The sequence below is a fragment of the Melospiza melodia genome, chromosome 11 (assembly GCF_035770615.1).
Source record: "Melospiza melodia melodia isolate bMelMel2 chromosome 11, bMelMel2.pri, whole genome shotgun sequence".
NCBI classification, from domain to species: domain Eukaryota; kingdom Metazoa; phylum Chordata; class Aves; order Passeriformes; family Passerellidae; genus Melospiza; species Melospiza melodia.
This window is the reverse complement of record NC_086204.1, coordinates 31,062,325-31,081,512: the sequence shown is the minus strand read 5'-3', so window position 1 is coordinate 31,081,512 and position 19,188 is coordinate 31,062,325. Positions and strand designations below refer to the sequence as shown.

General features: G+C 48.7%; 1 protein-coding gene across 1 annotated transcript; it reads left to right on the top strand.

The window, feature by feature from the left end:
• The first annotated feature begins 8,825 nt into the window (after positions 1-8,825).
• Positions 8,826-19,188, top strand: ZRANB2 (zinc finger RANBP2-type containing 2). The gene is made up of 10 exons (XM_063166340.1): positions 8,826-8,940; positions 9,169-9,221; positions 9,406-9,514; positions 11,143-11,225; positions 12,091-12,167; positions 12,472-12,609; positions 13,374-13,546; positions 15,471-15,557; positions 16,909-17,073; positions 17,594-19,188. The coding sequence occupies exons 1-10, from the start codon at positions 8,885-8,887 to the stop codon at positions 17,655-17,657; spliced, it is 1,005 nt and encodes a 334-aa protein (XP_063022410.1). The 5' UTR covers positions 8,826-8,884; the 3' UTR covers positions 17,658-19,188.

The window sequence follows — 19,188 nt, the reverse complement described above, 5'->3', positions numbered from 1 at the left end:
GCCATTTATTACAAATTCCAATGCAAACAGAGACAGGGGTTTTTATTTCTCCCTCCCGAGCATATGTAGAATTCTAACACAAGCGTTTTATTAAAATCAGAGCTATGAATCATTCATGGCCAACAAGTGACTCCCACTCGTTGGCTGAGTGACCCAGGCTTGGCTCCTCACTGACAACAAATAAAGCAGTGCCTAATGAGCCCAGACAGGTTGTTCTGAAGGCACGGGAGAAGCAAAATCAGGTGGATTTTTAGGATTCAAATAAAATGATATATTTTGTCAGCATCTCACTGGGTAGGGGTTTTTTTTTCCTTTTTTGAATAATGAATGGAGTTGTTTCAAGGCAGTGCTGATGCTGGAGTGCAGGTGAGGGATTCAATGGGGAGGCTGTCAGGGCTCTGCTGCTCCTCTGACAAGGCTGTCATGTCCCTGTGACACCTGACGGGCACAGCCACGGCTGCAAGATGGAATTGTCACTCTGCATTACCTGGCACCTGCAATTACCTGGGGAGAAGAGAGAAGAAGGAAAGGAAAGGAAAGGAGAGGAAAGGAAAGGAAAGGAAAGGAGAGGAAAGGGAAGGGAAGGGAAGGGAAGGGAAGGGAAGGGAAAGGAAAGGAAAGGAAAGGAAAGGAAAGGAAAGGAAAGGAAAGGAAAGGAAAGGAAAGGAAAGGAAAGGAAAGGAAAGGAAAGGAAAGGAAAGGAAAGGAAAGGAAAGGAAAGGAAAGGAAAGGAAAGGAAAGGAAAGGAAAGGAAAGGAAAGGAAAGGAAAGGAAAGGAAAGGAAAGGAAAGGAAAGGAAAGGAAAGGAAAGGAAAGGAAAGGAAAGGAAAGGAAAGGAAAGGAAAGGAAAGGAAAGGAAAGGAAAGGAAAGGAAAGGAAAGGAAAGGAAAGGAAAGGAAAGGAAAGGAAAGGAAAGGAAAGGAAAGGAAAGGAAAGGAAAGGAAAGGAAAGGAAAGGAAAGGACCTGCCTTGCTGCTGGGCTCGGCTCTGCCATAGCCATGGCAACGTGGGCTGGCAGCATCAGCGCAGTGTGACACGGGCACAGCCACACCCTGGGGCCGGGCAGGGACCTGGGCACGGAGGGCAGCGGGGTCACACGGAGCCGCGGGGAGCTGCTCGGTTCCTTCAGCCAAACCCCTCCTCTTTGGTTGGTTGGTCGTTGTTTTATTTTGTTAGAACACAATTTGGAGAAGGAGGCAAATATTTCCTGTTAGAAAGATGCAAAAAGCAGAGAGCAGCAGCAGTGAAATTCAGGTGTAAGGAGTCACTTCAGCACCCAGAGGAGCCAAATTCTGCCCCAGAGTTTGGTGCAACTCAACGCCTCCAACAAGAACAGGGCTCAGAGTAATAATATTTGAGTTAAAATTACTGCAAAAACTTGCTGCTGCAGTTTCTTCTGGAATTGTTCCTTACCCTTTAAATGTTCAGCTGGCACATTCCCATGCACTGGGATCCGTGTGAACAGACTGCAGCACTTGTTTGTGGAGGCACATTGCCAGGGGAAGAGATGCTTTGGCAAATACACTCCATTTACAAGAACAAAGTACAAAATTGTGGTTCAAATCGACAGCTGTGAAGGGGTTAATTATTTCTGAGCCCGAGTCACACTTTGGTCGACTTCACACCAAATTTCAAGGAGTAAACTTGAAATTGCAGGAGTGGCTGGAGCTGCAAAGCCTGGCAGGGAGCACTGCTGGTCCTGCCATGGGCAGAGGGGGAAAGCCAAAGGTGAGGAGGGTCTGAAAGGCAAAGGTGAGGAGGGTCTGGAAGGCAAAGGTGAGGAGGGTCTGAAAGCACAGAAACCTCCCCAGGAACAGCTGCAGCCTCCAGGGATGGACATTCCTGGAGGTGGGAATTCCAGGAACTCCTGGTTAGTGGTGGAGTGAGCAGAGCAGGACAGGAGCAGCACCCACCACAGCTTGTTTGACAACCACTCCCCAAATGATGAGCCTTTTCCAACCTGCCTTTTACAAGTATATATATATTAGATCTTCTTTTTACCTGCCTCACCTTTACTCCTACACCTGCCCATTAAAGAAATTTGTGATCAAAACCAGGTCCTTTGAAGCGCAGTAATTAACACTGTTGTTTATCCTTCATCTCACCTCTGGGGTCCAAGCACACCTTTGAAATGTACAAATATTGGCTTTTCTCTGTGTGTTTTTTGGGAACACACACTCAGGGAGCAGGTTTGGAGAGCAGGATTCCTGCTTTTCCTGCTGGGAATGGAAACTGTGCCCCTCAGCCCCATTCCCCAGCATCCCACAGGGGCTGGAACCCATCCCTGCCCACCTGCACTGGAATGCTGGAGGAGCCTTTTGGAATACCAGAGTGCTGGGAAGGATGAGAGTTTGACAAGAAAGATATGTGTGTGCTTGGCAGAAAGATTTGTAAATGCAGAGTCTGATGAAGGAGTAGAGATGGAAGCAAGTTTTGATAGAGAAGAAAAGAATTGCTGGGCCAGTCTCACTGGATAACCAAGGAGGCAAAGGGTGTGTTAGTTAGAAGGGGTTTTATGGCTTAGAGCAAAGGATAAACCCACCCCAAACAAGAAGATAGCAGAGAGCACAGGCAAACAAGGCAGCAAATGTGGCAAGCAGAAAAAAGGTCTCAGAATTTTCCACTGCAAGAAAACTGAAAAACAACTTCTGGTTTAAACTGTAACGTACTGACTTTGAGTGATTGGAGAACAGTGACATGAATATGGTAATCACAGTAGTTATGATGGGCTAGAGATAATAGTTAAGGTATGGATTGGTTCTGCTGTATTTAGATGGTCAGCAAAGAAAAGTATATAATGCATTGGAACCAAAGAAAAGTATAGAATGCATTGTAACCAAAACCAAAGGGTCTCTGACAGCTGTCACCCAAAACCCTGGGCTGCTGTGACATCTTGGGTACAATAAACTGCATTTTGGATACAATAAGCTGCCTTTTGGAGAGCTGCTGGGAGTCCCATGTCCCTCATTTCAGCTCTCACACCGGAGGAGGAGGCTTTGCTGTCCTCAGGGAATGATCTGCACCATGCTGGAACAAATGACAAGGTTTTGTGCTGTTTCTCCTGTCTGACAGCCTCCTCTGAGGGGAATCCTGCAGTCCTCTCCTGAAAGGCAGCCCAGAGGAGGGGAACAGAAGGAAAATGAGAGCAGTTTCTTGGATAAGCTCAGAAGCACAGGCTGGTGTGGCTTGGGAGAGGCCTCAGTGACTTCTCCTGAAATGAGCAAAACTTGGCTTCATTTCATCTGGCTTTGAAGACTGAGATAAAATCCTAAACCCTGTGGCTCCAGGGGATCCTAGGCTGAGCTGCCAAGGCCAAGAGAACTGAGGGCAAACCCGGTTTGGATACTCCTGTCAGAGGAGTGAGGAGCATCCTGATCCCTGAGCGAGCCCAGCCCTGCAGCAGCTCCTGCCAGGGGGGATTTGCTGGAGAAAATCCCAGCTCTCCATCAAACTGAGGCTGCAGGAGGGCTCTGTCAGGGATGGAGGCAGGGGGGAACGCGCTGCTGCTGTTTGGGAGCAGGACTGATGAGATGTGATCCCTTACCTGCTGAAATCCCGTGTTATCCTGGGATCAGGGGCTGGGCAGAGCAGAGCTCTGAGCTGAGCACAGGGCCAGCTGGGAGGGCTCCTCTGGCACACACAGCTTTTATGGAAAATCCTTTCCTTAGGATTGTTCCTCCTGAGAAGCTGGGAGGCCTCAGGAACAAAATGCAAACAATGGTTATCTGCTGCTGTGGAATGCAACAGGTGCATCTGGGATTGGGCTCATGGGGTTGTTTCTAATTAATGGCCAATCACAGTCAGCTGGCTCGGACACAGAGCCGAGCCACAAACCTTTGTTATCATTCTTTCTATTTCTATTCTTAGCTTAGCCAGCCTTCTGATGAAATCCTTTCTTCTGTTCTTTTAGTATGGTTTTAATGTAATACATATCATAAAATAATCAATCAGCCTTCTGGAACATGGAGTCAGATCCTCGTCTCTTCCCTCATCCTCGGACCCCTGTGAACACTGTCACAGGGATCCACATCCCCCTGGGAATCACCTGGGCCCTGGGCTGTGTGACACATGTGTGTGACATGTGTGTGATGTGTGTGACACGTGTGTGTGATGTGTGTGACACATGAGTGACATGCGATGTGTGTGACCCCTTTGTGGCCTGTGTTTGAGGACACCCTCCCCCACAGAACCAGGGCTCAGTGGACACTTGCCAGCTCTACCCTGACTAAAATACATTGAAATATCATTTCAGGTATTTCTGTTGTGATTCGATGTGAGCCCAGCCATCTTGAATCGTTCCTTTAATTATTAAATGAATGAATGCCACGCAGGAACTGACTTCTGCACGGGTCACAGGTTGGAGGAGATCATTCCAAAAGCTCAACAGCTGGGGATTATCAGGGAATCCTGGGTGGATGGGGTTGGAGGAACCTCAGAATTCATCCATGGGCAGGGACACCTCCCACTGTCCCAGGGTGTCCCAATGTCCAGCCTGGCCTGGGCACTGCCAGGGATCCAGGGGCAGCCACAGCAAACCTGGGCACCTGTGCCAGGGCTGCCCACCCTGCCAGGAACACTTCCCAATTCCCAATCTCCCATCCCACCCTGCCAGGAACAATTCCTCATTCCCAATATCCCATCCCACCCTGCCAGGGAACAATTCCCATTTCCCAATATCCCATCCTACTCTCCCAGTAACAATTCCTAATTCCCAATATCCCATCCCACCCTCACAGGGAACAATTCCCAATATCCCATCCCACCCTCCCAGGGAACAATTCCCAATTCCCAATATCCCATCCCACCCTGCCAGGAACAATTCCCAATTCCCAATATCCCATCCCACCCTCCCAGGGAGCAATTCCTGATGCCCAATCTCTGCTCTAAATCCAAACCTCCCCACTTGCTCGGCAAGCTCCACACCCAAAGGTGTCCCCAGACCAAAGCACGGCTGACCAGCTGTCCATGGGCATCCCACACCCCTCTGGGGTCCCACACCAAGCCCACCCAGCCCTGGGGGTGTCTCTGGGCTCTGTGGCCCCTGCAGTGCCCAGCACACCCCACATCCCACACCGTGCTTATCCCAGGAGCTTCCCTTGCTCGGTGCAATCCCAGCAGCTCAGAGCAGGCCCACAGCTGGAAGCACTGCTCTCCTTTAACTCCCAGAGCTGAAATTATTATTATTATTGTGTCTTGGAAGGCATCAACAGCGTATTAAGTGCTTTAAAGTGATGCTTAAAGAGCGGGGAGCCCTGGGCCGCTGAGTGAAGAGCGCGGCGGAGGCAGCGCCCCGGGAAGGGCTGGGAAGGGCTGCCGGCACCACCTGCCTTTAATTACCTGCCTTTGATCCTCCTGCCCTTTGTGCCATTTAGTTTTTCTTCGGGAAACTGATTTCCAGGGCTCGCTGGTAGGAACTGGCTGCCTAGAGCCGGGCCAATTAAACAGTTTTCTGCACATTGATTCATTCTCAACTGCTCGCTTTCATTACGCTAAAATGATGGCTGATGTATTTCTCATTTACCGGGTTATTATCAATTCCTCAGCCTCGTCTGAAGGCCAAATGCGCTGTGATAGAAACAGGAATCCAATAAAAGTGTTCACAAGCTATTGGGATACGAGGGGAAGAGATTTAAATGGAGCTTTGTGGGAGGAACAGGGAAAAGAGGAGCAGCGCAATGGAAATCCGAGAGCAAAGCTGCTCCTTCAGTAAAGGGAATATCCTGGACGGACACAGGATTGTGTCTGGGAACTCCAGGTCCCCCCTTGTCCACCTGGGCTTTGATTTTGTCATAAATTTAGAAGTCTGGGGCTATTTTTCAGTTCCCAGTTGGCTTTCAAGCTTTTATCAGAGCTGTGGCTGCCCCTGCATCCCTGGCAGTGCCCAGGGCCAGGCTGGACACTGGGGCTGGGAACAAACTGGGACATGGGAGGTGTCCCTGCCATGGCAGGGTGGCACTGGGTGGCATTTAATGTCCTTCCCAGCCCAAACTGCTCTGCAATGCCATTACATCTCCTAAATATTAGATGAGAAGAGTTCAGCAAATTTCGTTCCAACATTCCTGCTCGGCCAACATTTTTTGGTACAGAGAAGAAGAATCCCTTCTCTCCCTCATTAATTTACACCCCAGGCTGGTTTGCTCTCCCTGGCACGGCACTTTCTGATGGATATTCCCCCTTTTATGTAAGGCTTTTCCCTAAAGGCACCCAGGAATGGATCAGCCCCAGGTTCTTCCCTCCCTGGAGCCCTCGGGAGCAGCTGGGTGGTGCCTGTGGGTCCGGAGCAGGCAGGGAATACTGGCAATATACCACGGCCAGAGTAAAATTTAGTTACATTTCTTTCATAGGAAAGAGCTTTGAATAAGAAGAGATTATTAAAATGGATAAATGGCTTGCATTGGTATGGTAAAGAAGATAGTTTGTCTAGTTGGCTTAAACTGAGGTGGTTTTTAGCCAACTGTCAGGCAGCTCCTTTTCCATAGACCCTTTTTTTGTTGATTACCTAGGATTTTCAGCTGCATTGCATGAGCAAAATTAATAATAAGAACAAAATTAATATAAAGAATATATTAAAGAATATATATATAAAAAGAATTATAATAAGAATAACATTTATAGTTTTGCAGAATAAGACTAATAGCTTTGCAGAATAAAATTAATAGTTTTGCAGAATAAAACTAATAGCTTTGCAGAATAAAACAAATCGTTTTGCAGAATAAGACTAATCATTTTGCGGAATAAAATGAATAGTTTTGCTGCTGCTGCTGCATCCAACAGCTCCTGTCCTGTGCCAGGAGCAGCCCGAGGTCAGTCCATGCTCGGTGCCAGTGCCAGCCCCTCACGGTGACGCTGGTGGTGTTTCTTATTGATGGCTGATATTTAAAACACCCCCTGGAAAAGCAGATTTTTCCATGGAAATAGGCGTTCCTCAAGTGCCACCTGCTGTACCGGCTGCAGCAGGACAAGGACTGGGGAATCCCTCCAGCAGCCTCATTGCAAATTCCAGCCCTGGCAGCAGGAAAACACAGCCCTGTCCTCCCTGATTACCGGGGACATTCCCTAGGTGGGAATTTACACGGCCCCCTGCCCAGGCGCCCCAGCTCTGCTTTACACTTGTATAAATAAACACCAACAGCACTGTCATCTCCTTATCGCCCTGAGAGGCACTGATGGAAACCAGCTCCACAGGCAGATCCCAGATGATTTTTCCACAGGATGTGGCTGCAAGAAGGAGAGAGAGAATAAAAACTGTCATTTGCTGCCAACAAACACACAGCAGGGATGTGGTTTGGGAATGCTGGGCCACCCAAGCACTGCAGATCCTGGCAGATCACACCCAGGCCAGGGAAAAGCAGGAAGGGAATATCAGAGATGGTTTGAAAGGAGATATTGAGGATGGGCACAGCCCTGGCACCCTGGGGACACCCAGGGTACAGGGGACAATGTCCCAGTGCTGGCACAGGCCCACCCACAAACCATGGCGTGGTCATTAATCCAAATAAAAATATTTATTTAAATAATGGATTGGCTCAAACACTCCCACACTGATTGTTATCCCAAAGATATTGGGACAGGGTCATCCCCAGAGGGTGCTGGCACTGCCCAGATCCCCGGGGAATGGGCACAGCCCTGAGGCTGCCACAGCAGCTCCAGGAGGGGTTTGGGCAGCGCTGCCAGGGATGCCCAGGGTGGGATTTGGGGTGTGTGCAGGGCCAGGGGCTGGGCTGGGAGATCTTTGGGGTCTGTACAGCTCAGGACATTCCCTGACTGTGACTCTGTGATACCTGAGTGTCCCTGTCCCCTTCAGATGTCACTGGCACCATGCCCAAGGAGAGCCAGCCCAGCCCAGCCTGGCCTAGCGTGTCTGTGGGTTTAGGAGGGTTTAGGATTAGGGTGGGATTTGGGGTGTGTACAGGGCCAGGGGCTGGATCAATGATCCTTGTGAGTCCCTCCAGCCCAGGACATTCCCTGACTGTGACTCTGTGACACCTGAGCGCTCCCTGTCCCCTCGGGATGTCACTGGCACCGTGGCCAAGGAGAACCAGCCCAGCCCGGCCCGGTGTGTCTGTGGCAAGGAGGGTTTGTGGGGTGGCTGCTCAGAGCCCTCAGCAGCCGGGGCACTGTGGGGCTGCTCTGCTGGGAGGGAACAGCCCGGAGCTCCCGTGGGGGACGGGCAGCTGTGAGACAGGGCACAGACAGACACACAGAGCGGCTGGGGGCACAGGAGATTAAACCCCTTAAATCCACCCAGTGCCATGGCAGGGACACCTCCCATTGCACCAGGTGCTCCAGCCTGGCCTTGGGCACTGCCAGGCATCCAGGGGCAGCCACAGCTGCTCGGGGCACCTGTGCCAGGGCCTGCCCACCCTCACACGGCCCCGTCCTGCCCCGCTCCTGTTCCCTTTTCTTGTTCCCTTTTCCTTTCCCATTCCCGTTCCCATTCCCGTTCCCATTCCTTTTTCTCTTTTCCCTTTTTCTTTTTTCCCCTTTTCCGTTTCTCTTTTCTTTTTCCCTTTCCCTTTGCTCTTTTTCCTTTTCCCTTTTTCTCTTTTCCCTTCACTTTTCCCTTTTTCTTTTTCTTTTTCTTTTTCTTTTTCTTTTTCTTTTTCTTTTTCTTTTTCTTTTTCTTTTTCTTTTTCTTTTTCTTTTTCTTTCTTTTTCTTTTCTTTTCCCGCCGCCTGCCCTCCCCTCCGCCAGGGGGCGCTCGGGCCCCGCTCCCCCCCCACCCTGCGGCCGAGGCGTCCGCGTCGCTGCCTGAGCGGAAGGCGCGCGGGCGGGACGGGGCGGGGCGGGGCAGGGCGCAGGCGCGCGGCGGGCAGCCCGCGCGGCGCAGGGCCCGGGTCCTGCGTGTGGCGGCGGCGCTCGGCCCGGCCCGGCTCGGCCCGAGATGGCGACCAAGAACTTCCGCGTGAGCGACGGCGACTGGATCTGCCCCGACAAGAAGTGAGGGCACGGCCGGGAGCGGGCCGGGCAGCGGGGCAGGCAGCGGCGGTGCGGCCGGGGAGCGGGAGCGGGGCTCGGGGGGCACACGGGCCCGGTCTCACGGAGCCGGCTCTCGGTGTGGGACGGGGTCGGGGTAAATCGCGGCGCTCGGCTCGGGGTGAGCCCCCGGCGCTGGAGCGGGTTCCGGCCCCCGTTAATGCCGGCCCTCGTGCTCTGCTCCGTGCCCAGGTGTGGGAACGTGAACTTCGCCAGGAGGACGAGCTGTAACAGATGCGGCAGAGGTGAGTTCCCGGCTCACGCACACCTCTTCCCCCCGTCTCCTTCTGCCCCGTAAAACTGCTCTAAAAATTCCTCTCGAACCTCAAACTGTTCGAGAAGTTCATTTATTTGTGTTTAAAAGACTCTGCAATGTTTCCGGTGAGTTCCGGGCTGCCGTTTCAGGCGCTCTTGTGTCTCTCCCCGCAGAGAAGACGACGGAGGCCAAGATGATGAAGGCGGGGGGAACGGAGATCGGGAAGACGCTGGCCGAGAAGAGCCGGGGGCTGTTCAGCGCCAACGACTGGCAGTGCAAAACGTAGGCACCGACCCACGGCTGCTGCCTGTCCCTGGGAACTCCCTGTGCTGCCGAACAGCGGGGCTGCGGGCCACGGCCCCGGGCTGTGCTCTGGGAGCAGCGCTCCTTGGCTGCACGTTAATTAATAGAGCAGCAGAAACGGCAGCACTGCCCAGCAGAAAGGCCAGGTTTGCTAAGCTGGGACACTGCCCTGGTTTGGAGGGAATGTGGGGATGGCACTGCCACCCTCATGGCATTGGGAGGTGCTGCCTTCCCTGGCACAGGTGCCCAGAGCAGCTGTGGCTGCCCCTGGATCCCTGGCAGTGCCCGAGGCCAGGCTGGACACTGGGACAGTGGGAGGTGTCCCTGCCATGGCAGGGTGGCACTGGGTGGGCTGTGATGTCCCTTCACACCCAGACCAGCTGTGGCTCTGGGATTCTTGGATGTGGCAATTCCAGCAAGCACCTGGCCTGGCACCAGCAGCTCTTCCCCTGCAGGGCAGGGAACAGAGCTGGGAAGGGGCTGGAGCCCCAGGAGAGGCTGAGGGAGCTGGGAAAGAGCTCTTCTGTGCAGCTGTGCTCCTGCCCATTGATTTGACATCTTCCCCACGTTTGTCCAGTGCTGTCACCTTCCCCAGTGCTGTGTCCCCACCCTTGTATTCCCAGACTGAAGGGAAACCTTTTAGCCCCAGTCTGAAGGATAACATTCCCAATCCAAGGATAACCTTTTATTCTGACTGAATAAAAGGTTATCCTTGAAGGGTAAGGTTTTATTCCCATCTGAAGGATGTTTTATCCCCAGTCTGAGGGATGCTTAATCCCCAGTCTGAAAGATAAGGTTTTATTCCTATCTGAAGGATGTTTTATTCCCATCTAAAGGATGTTTAATCCCCAGTCTGAAGGGTAAGGTTTTATTCCCATCTGAAGGATGTTTAATCCCCAGTCTGAGGGATGTTTTATTCCCAGTCTGAGGGATAAGGTTTTATTCCCTCTGAAGGGTAAGGTTTTATTCCCATCTGAAGGGTAAGGTTTTATGCCCATCTGAAGGATTAGGTTTTATTCCCATCTGAAGGGTAAGGTTTTATTCCCATTTGAAGGGTAAGGTTTTATTCCCAGTCTGAGGGATCAGGTTTTATTCCCATTTGAAGGGTAAGGTTTTATTCCAGTTTGAAGGGTAAGGTTTTATGCCCATCTGAAGGGTAAGGTTTTATTCCCATCTGAAGGGTAAGGTTTTATTCCCATCTGAAGGGTAAGATTTTATTCCCATCTGAAGGGTAAGGTTTTATTTCCTCTGAAGGGTAAGGTTTTATTCCCATCTGAAGGGTAAGGTTTTATGCCCATCTGAAGGGTAAGGTTTTATTCCCTCTGAAGGGTAAGGTTTTATTCCCATCTGAAGGGTAAGGTTTTATTCCCATCTGAAGGGTAAGGTTTTATGCCCATCTGAAGGGTAAGGTTTTATGCCCATCTGAAGGGTAAGGTTTTATGCCCATCTGAAGGATTAGGTTTTACTCCCATCTGAAGGGTAAGGTTTTATTCCCATCTGAAGGGTAAGGTTTTATTCCCTCTGAAGGGTAAGGTTTTATTCCCATCTGAAGGGTAAGGTTTTATTCCCATCTGAAGGGTAAGGTTTCCGTGTCTGTGTCCCTGCAGCTGTGGCAATGTGAACTGGGCGCGGCGCTCGGAGTGTAACATGTGCAACACCCCCAAGTACGCCAAGCTGGAGGAGAGGACAGGTGAGCTGGGGGTGCCTCAGTGCTGGCACTGCTGGCAGAAGGGGCTCTGGCAATCAGAGTGGGCATTCCTTGTGTTCCCTGGACTGGCACAGTTCATACAAGGTGCAGGTTCTTGGACTCAGTGAGTTTCGGTGCTGAGGGAAGTGGTGGCTCCGAGTGGGAAATCAGCCTGAGCTGCCCCTGTGTTGGATTTTGATGTCAAGACTTTGGAAGCCATGTTTAATTAATCAGCTGAGGCCTCCCGTGGGCTGGCCACGTACAGATAAGGCTGTTATCTGCTCAGGAGGGCTGGGGCTCAGTTTCAGCTCTCCTGAGGGAACATGAGCCCAGAGGGAACTGGGGCAGGATCTCCTTACAGCTCCTGCGCTCTCCCCTGTGCACCTGGGATCAGGCAGGGAATGCACTGCAGGACTGGAGCAGGGCAGGGACTTTGGAGCACAGGGTGGAACTCAGAGGCACAGAAATAAAGGAGCCTGGAGAAAAGCACAGAACTAGTTACTCAAAAGGAAAAAAAAATTGAGTATTGTGAAAATAGTAAAGGATATTAAATAATATAATCATATTTCATATAATGATTATAATTGTAAATAATATATCCACGTATTTATTATTTAAATAAGTTACTGAAGTACTTAGTACTTAATTAAGTTGATAAATACTTTTAGTGTTCCTAATCCATTATTTTAATTGGATTTGTGAGAAACTGCATTTAATAAACGTGCATGGGAACAATTCCTGTTCCTCCTGAGATCCTGTTACATCCTTATGGCAGATTTGTGATCCCCTGAGGGTTTCCAGAGCCCCTGTGGAGGTTTCTGTGCTGCAGGCAGCTGAAGGCATTGTGTTGTTTTGCCCCTTTCTCAAGGCTATGGAGGAGGATTCAATGAGCGGGAGAACGTGGAGTACATAGAGCGGGAGGAGTCCGACGGGGAGTATGATGAGGTAAGGGAGGGCAGGGATTGCTCTGGGCACACTCTTGTTGTGTTTAAGGATATCCCATAAAATTGAAATGCAGAATGCTCACATTCCCATTCATCTCTGTGGAGGCCCATTGTCCCCAAGACAAGCATCTCTTTAAAAGTTCTGTGTTGCTAATTGATGTTCCATAGTGCTCCCCTTTCCCTTGGGGCAAGATCCTACTTAAAATTGATGATTATTTATTTTCTTATAGTAGTGTTATCAAAATTACAGTTGGCGATTTATTTTTGATTAAATCCTGTTCTAATCCTGGCACAAAATTCCTCAGTTTGGGCGCAAAAAGAAAAAGTACCGGGGGAAGCCAGTGGGCCCTGCCTCCATCCTGAAGGAAGTGGAAGATAAGGAGTCTGAGGGGGAGGATGAGGACGATGAGGATGAAGATCTCTCCAAGTATAAATTGGATGAGGTAGGATGGTTTGTTGTCTTGAAGCGGTTTTTAGTCATGATTTCAGGGCTGCCCAGAAGCAGAAGGGCTGGTCAGTGTTTTCAGCTGCCTTTAGAGCGGAACTCTGGCAGTAATGGTGCCCAGAGCTGCTGGAAGAGATGTGCACAAGCTCTGCTTTGTTCTAAATACCTGCACTCAAAAATGGGCAGTCTTAAATCATCAGTGACAAGGCTGAGATCAGAACCCAGAACTCCAAGATGTTTATTTGGAACCTGGGTGTGTGGTTACCATGTATAGCATGTGCTCTTGAGTTTTTCCTAGGCTTTTCAAACCACATCAGATTTATTTTTTATAAAATGAAATAAAATATTCTGAGGGTTTTTCCATCTTTTCTGAGCTATGTGAGTATCATTTATTGGATTTTCCACATCTTTGGGCAGCAGCCTTGCAGAGACGTGCAGATGGTGCTGTTTTACACAGCCATCACCAAACTTTGCATATGAGATCTGTCTCTGCAGAGTTGGGCTTTGCTTAGAGATTCTGAGGGTGAAAATTCATTTAAGTGGTAAAATTGTGTCTGTGTGCTCATTAACTCTATTAAATAATGGGGGGTTTGATTCAATACCAATTTTCAGTCACTCTTTACTGCTTAAAATTGTGGGGTCTCATTAAATTCCATTCAGTTTTCAAAGGCCGGGAAAGAACATGAAATAAAGTCTGAGATACGTAGAAACTGAAGGGGAGCTGAAAGCATTGCCTGAGTGTGCTGTGCTGTGCCTGTGCAGGATGAGGATGAAGATGATGCTGACCTGTCCAAGTACAACCTGGATGCCAGTGAGGAGGAGGACACCAACAAGAAGAAGAAGGCGCCGAGGCGCAGCCGCTCCAAGTCCCGCTCCTCCCACTCGCGCTCGTCCTCGCGCTCATCCTCTCACTCGAGCTCAAGGTCTAGGTCCAGGTAAACGGGTACAGGTCCAGGGTAACGCCAGGCAAAATGTCAGTATCTGACTTCCTTATTTACTTTGTTTCATTGCCTTACAGTTGTGTGATGATGTGAATAACTCTCCCTTTACAGAGGTGGTGATGCTCTGCTTGAGCTGCAGCAGGGAGGCTCTCTGGGGCTTCTTTAGTGATTTAAGTTGATATTTAGTGAAATCCTTCAGAGAAATGGAATAATGTAATTTATTTTCAGGTTTTCAGGCTCGTTGGCCATGTGTGGTTCTCTTGTTGGACAGAGGGGGGCACTGCTGGAGTGGGAAGAGGTGGCAGAAGAGGCAGTGACAGTGCAGCCCAGGCAGATTCAGGGAAAGGACACAGTGGGAATATCCTGGGAATAAAGACAAGAAACTTGAACTTGAGTTAATGACAAGTAACAAAGTTTTAAATGCAATGGCGATGTTGTCAGAACCTTCCTATCCCTGGAACTGTTCAAGGCCAGGCTGGACAGAATTGAGATGAGCTTTAAGGTCCCTCCCAACACAAAGCACTCTGGAATTCTCTAATAACACTGAAGGTTTATAGGGGACCTCACAAAGGTCTGCTGGGCAGGCTTAAGCTCTCTCATTGCTATTTAAATTCGGTAATAAATGAACAGTTCAGTCAGTGCTTTGAAATTGGGTGATGTCAATATTGGAGCTTTTGAGCTGCCTTACAGCTCATGCAAGGAGGATCCTCATTATTCAGAACAAGCTCCCAGGGTCATTTATTAAATTCACATCTGTAAAGTTCAAGTTTCTTCTAATCTTCCCAGCTTCATCATTGCCCCTCTGTGCTCTCAGTGCTGTCACTGCCCAAATTCTGCAGCCCCAGCCTCTGGCTTGGCTTCTCCCCATCACTGTTGACTCTTGCTCCTGCTGCCTCTTCTGTTCCTCAGCCTCCCCTGCTTCCCACTGCTCAGAGCAGTGTGAGTGCAGTGCTTGGCTGGGAGGCTCCAAGGACACTCTACAACCTCACCTGCCCATAACTTTGGTCATTAATTCACAAATATTAACAGTGAAGTAGAAAGTAACATGTCCTGAGATTTCAACTTCCTCTTGAACTTTTTGCTTTTAGCTACAGATAATTAGAAATATCAGTTGCCATTTGTGGATGCCTTTTTTGTGGTTTTTGAAAAGGTTTAAATGCAATTTCCTAGCTAGGAAATGTTCATACTACTGTGTCCTGCGCAGTAAAATGAGAAATCTGTGGTAACAGTATAAACTCAGAGGCTGACAGCAAGTAGAATATATTTTACCTGAAAATGTTATTAGAATTTGTTTTCAATGCTTTTGTTTCCAGTGGTTGCTGGAGTGTGCTCTCATTGTTAAATTCCTCTTGTGGTTTGTGCTTTAGAGAAAATCCATCAGTGAAAAACTGGGAAATAATTGTGGCCAGTTGCAAGTTGTGTTGGATATGGCAGTATTTTAGCCCCAAATTAACCACTTAATTTATAATGCAGGGGAAAATCTTTATGAAAATTCGAAGGTGGTTACAAAGTGCTTGTGAGAACTGGCTGGGGGAAATTGAACTGCCCAATCCTAATGCTCTCATCTGCTCTGCCTCTGAAGGAAACTGATGGGTTTCCAGTTAAGGCACAAATTAAAACATTGATTTCATTAAATAATGAACAGATAGGAAGTTATTTCTTTTTGCCAGATAACTGCAATCCTGTTTAATTGTTGTGCTTTGTTTTAGGAGCCATAATCTAAAGCTGCCTTTGTAATGTTTTTAATGCCGTGTAGAAGTGTCTGGTTTTAAGTGTGTTGTGGTGATGCTGGGGGCAGGAGGGGATTGGCATTTTCAGACTCAGACTGTGTTGCTGCCTCGTGTCTGCTGCTCTCAGGAGCAGTAACTCTGCTAAATGCAAGTCAGACACTGGAAAAAGATCTCCCGTGTTGTTGCAGGTCCCATTCCAGGAGTTCTTCCAGCTCCAGATCGAGATCCCGCTCCAGCTCCAGGGAACAGTCGCGGTCCCGTGGGTCCAAATCCAGGTGAATGAGGTACCGGCCTGTCCCTGCACAGACACAGGGCGCAGGCTGCAGCTGCTCTGGCCCCACCGTGAGGCTGTGCTGCTCAGACAAACATTAACTGCTTTTTGTCTTGGAAGTCAGCCCTGCTGGGTCTCTGCACCGGGTGTTGCCACCACAGCTGAGTTCACTGAGGAGCAGAGGCTTTGGTGCGAGAGGTTAAGTCTGGCCTAAGCCGGACGAGCGGACGCCACCGAGCTGCAGTGGAGGAAGAAGGATTTCAGTGCATGGTTCCCTGCTGCAGGCATTTGGGTGCCTTTCCTGTTTCCACTGGGGCTGCTTGAGCTGGAGGAGCGTTAGAAATGCCACTGTCCTTCTGGTTTTGTGTTCAGTGAGAATTCTGCACCTTCCATGAGACGGGGCAGCCATTCCTGTATAAACCTGGGGTATCATAGGAACCTGTTGGTAGGAAATGGTGGGAGAGGCTAAGAGCAGTCAGAGTGATTTGTGTAGAGCACCACTGAGCTGGGCACAGGAACAAAAGCGTGTTTGAGGTGTCCTTGCACAGGCATTCCATTGGCAGAACATTGCCTCTCTGATGGAATGAAGGGCTGTCCCTTCTCCATGCATGCAGAGAGTCCCAAAATTCTAAATGAGGTTGGGAAGGACAATCACAAATGGTGCAATCACCTCTTGGGGGCAGGGACGTGCTGTGGATTATCCCATGAGGGTCAGCACAGGGTGGAATCCATGCTTTTGGGAAGAGGAAAGGTGTCCCTGTGCCCCACCAGTGGGGTACTGTGTTCCAAGAGATGCTTTTATATATTCTGGCTCTATTCTGAAAGGTTTTTTGTAGTGTTTTGGTTGAGGAAGGTTTTAGTCTCTTCACAAATGTAGTTTGAGATCTGTAAATATAACAGCTGGATTTGTTACTGTTTGGTCAGATGAACATGCGGTGTGAAATGTCCACTAGGATAAAGTGAACCATGGTAAATCAGCTTTAGATCTCTGGTTTCCAGGTTATTCTGATGTGTGAATTTACCTGCTGAGGAAGGTCCTTACAGAGGCACTTCCCAGCAGTTGCCAGTGCTTTTTTCCCAAAATGGCTCATTTTGGTGAAGGCTGGGGAGAGCTTTCCAAACCATTGGTGGTCCATTTACCAGGAAACACTACTTAGCAGAATTTCTTAGGCAAGCTGCCCTGGCAGTAGCAGTGTTCTTGGCAGAGTAAGTATGGAAGCCTCTCATGTTTATTTTCCATACCCTTGGAGAAAATAGAGTAGTGAATGTTGATGAAAACTGTCTCTGCTTGTTCTGTCTTTGTGCCTTCTCCATGGTCCCAGAATTAAATATGGTTTATTTCTCAATCAATAAAGATCCAGCTCCAGGTCCTACAGGGGGTCTTCCACCCCAAGGAAAAGATCTGGCTCCAGCTCTCGCTCCTCGTCTTCCCCCGAGAGAGGCAAGAAGCGAAGCCGCTCTAGATCCTCTTCCTCTGGTGATCGCAAAAAAAGGCGCTCGAGATCACGGTCACCCGAAAGGTTTGGGTTTATGTAGAATAAGAATGGCTGTATTGACATGTGTGATGGTTTATTGTAGTTATCCAAGGACTGAGGTTCACTGGGAAGCTATTGAATCCGAGCAGTTACTCTCATAGTAAAAGTAGTTTCCTCACTTGCCCTACTCTTACTTTTGTTCACCGCTTTGTAATTGCTTTTTTTAATAATTTCCCCCCCCCTTCCCCCCATGAAAGCCCTCCTGGTAGGAGCATGTTCTGTATAAAGACCTGGCTCACCCTTCTTTCAGTGTGTGACAGTGTTAATGTGTTCATTAATGAATTATTTTCTTAAATACTGCATTGAAATAGAAACTGTATTCTACTCTCAGCATTAAACTTAGACTTTTAGTGTTAAATTAGATGCTTAAAGTTACTTGTATATTCTTGTAAGGCCCCCATGAGATATACTTGGCTTCCAGCTATGGTAGGATGCTGCTCAGAGTGGGTGCCAGGATGAATCTGAGCTCATTTCTGTGCATGCTTTCTCCATTTGTATCTTGCAGACGCCGCAGATCTTCCTCCGGATCCTCCCATTCTGGTTCCCGTACGAGTTCTAAAAAGAAATAATGTGTAAAAGCTCACACTTACAAAAACCCACCAAAATTCCAGTCAGTGCATGAGACATTTTTAAGAAGTTGGTGTCTTACTTGGTCAGAAGTGCTCAATCTGCTAGTAGAGGTGCATGTCTGTCCTGGCTTTCTGGCAAACTGCAGCTTTGTTCATCCATCACCCAAACCCGCAGTAGCATTTTAAGCCATAAACTCCCCGGCACAGGGGGAAGTTCTGTGGTGTGGGGGGGTTTTGTTATTTTTCAAGATCAGTTCCTCCATTGCTGGCTCCCTCAGCTGGAGGAGCAGGTTGGGAATGCCCTGGCACAGCTCTTTGTGCGAGGAGAAGCCGTGAGTTTTGCAGAGCAGGATGGAGCTCCCGTGGGACCACAGCAGGGGCAGGGCTGGGGGACCTGGGCCAGCAGTGGGGCCTCGGGCTGAGCAGTTTTTGTTTTGCCACGTAGCAGTGCCAGTGCAGATGGACACCCCTCTCTAGCAGCTCAAACCCCTGGTCCATCATGATTCCAGAGGGAATTAGCCTCATTCCTGGCGAGGGAGGACGTTTGCAGCCAGCACAGTGTTGTGGCTGTGGTGGCTTCCAGAGCCCGGACTCCGGGATCCCTCCTTCCAAACGGAGCGGTTGGGATCTGCTCTTGGGCTGGAGGAGTGTGGAACTGGCTCCTTGGAATCAAGGGAAGCTTCTGCAGGCCGCCTGTAAAATTTCCTTTGGGGCTGACTAAAATTTTCAAGGTATCTTAATTTTATTTTTCTTTAAAATTGAGAATTAATAAACTGTGTAGAAAGTTCTGGCATCTTCAACGTCTTCTTCATCGATCATTCTTTTTCCCTTCAACATAATTTATGGCTTAAAATGCTTTATGGAATCCATTTGAGTACAAAACTTGGTCTCTCTTGAGCTCCGTTTGGTTAAGAAAGGTTTAAGTTTCTTCAGTGCCATCACAAGGTAAGTATGGTAAGGAAAACTCTTCTTCTTAAGCAAGCAAAGAGCAATATACCTTCATTTATTTCAGTAATAAAACTGCCAGATTTGCTGCTTGTTTTGATAAACTGCACAGAAACAAACGGAGCAAAATCGAAAAACTCCATTCTGCTTTATTTTTCTCTTTTTTTCCTTTTTTTTGAGCCATGTCTTTTGGACTGGTGTAGAAGCAAAATGTTTTTGGTGTAGAGGTATTTTGATAAATCTCTTTGCAGAAAAAATGCAGTTCCTTCCTTAATGCTTTCTTTTCTCTCTAATTTCCATGCTAAATGTGTGTAGGTTGCACAAGAGCAGGTTAGTCTGTAACTGTGCCTCTGACTTCAACGTCCAACTAAACTGTAAAACCAGATCAAGTAGACGCTCTGTTGTTAGCCTTGGGTTTTCTTGTGCTTTGTATTCCAATTGTTGCTGTACTTAACAGATGGGAGGTTTTAAAGTTAGCAACTGATAGGCCACAGGCAAAGGAGGAGGAGGATGGTTCATTTGGCTTAGAGAACGTGTAAGGCAAAATGATGCTGTAGACAAGTGTAAATAAAACCTGTGAGTCAGC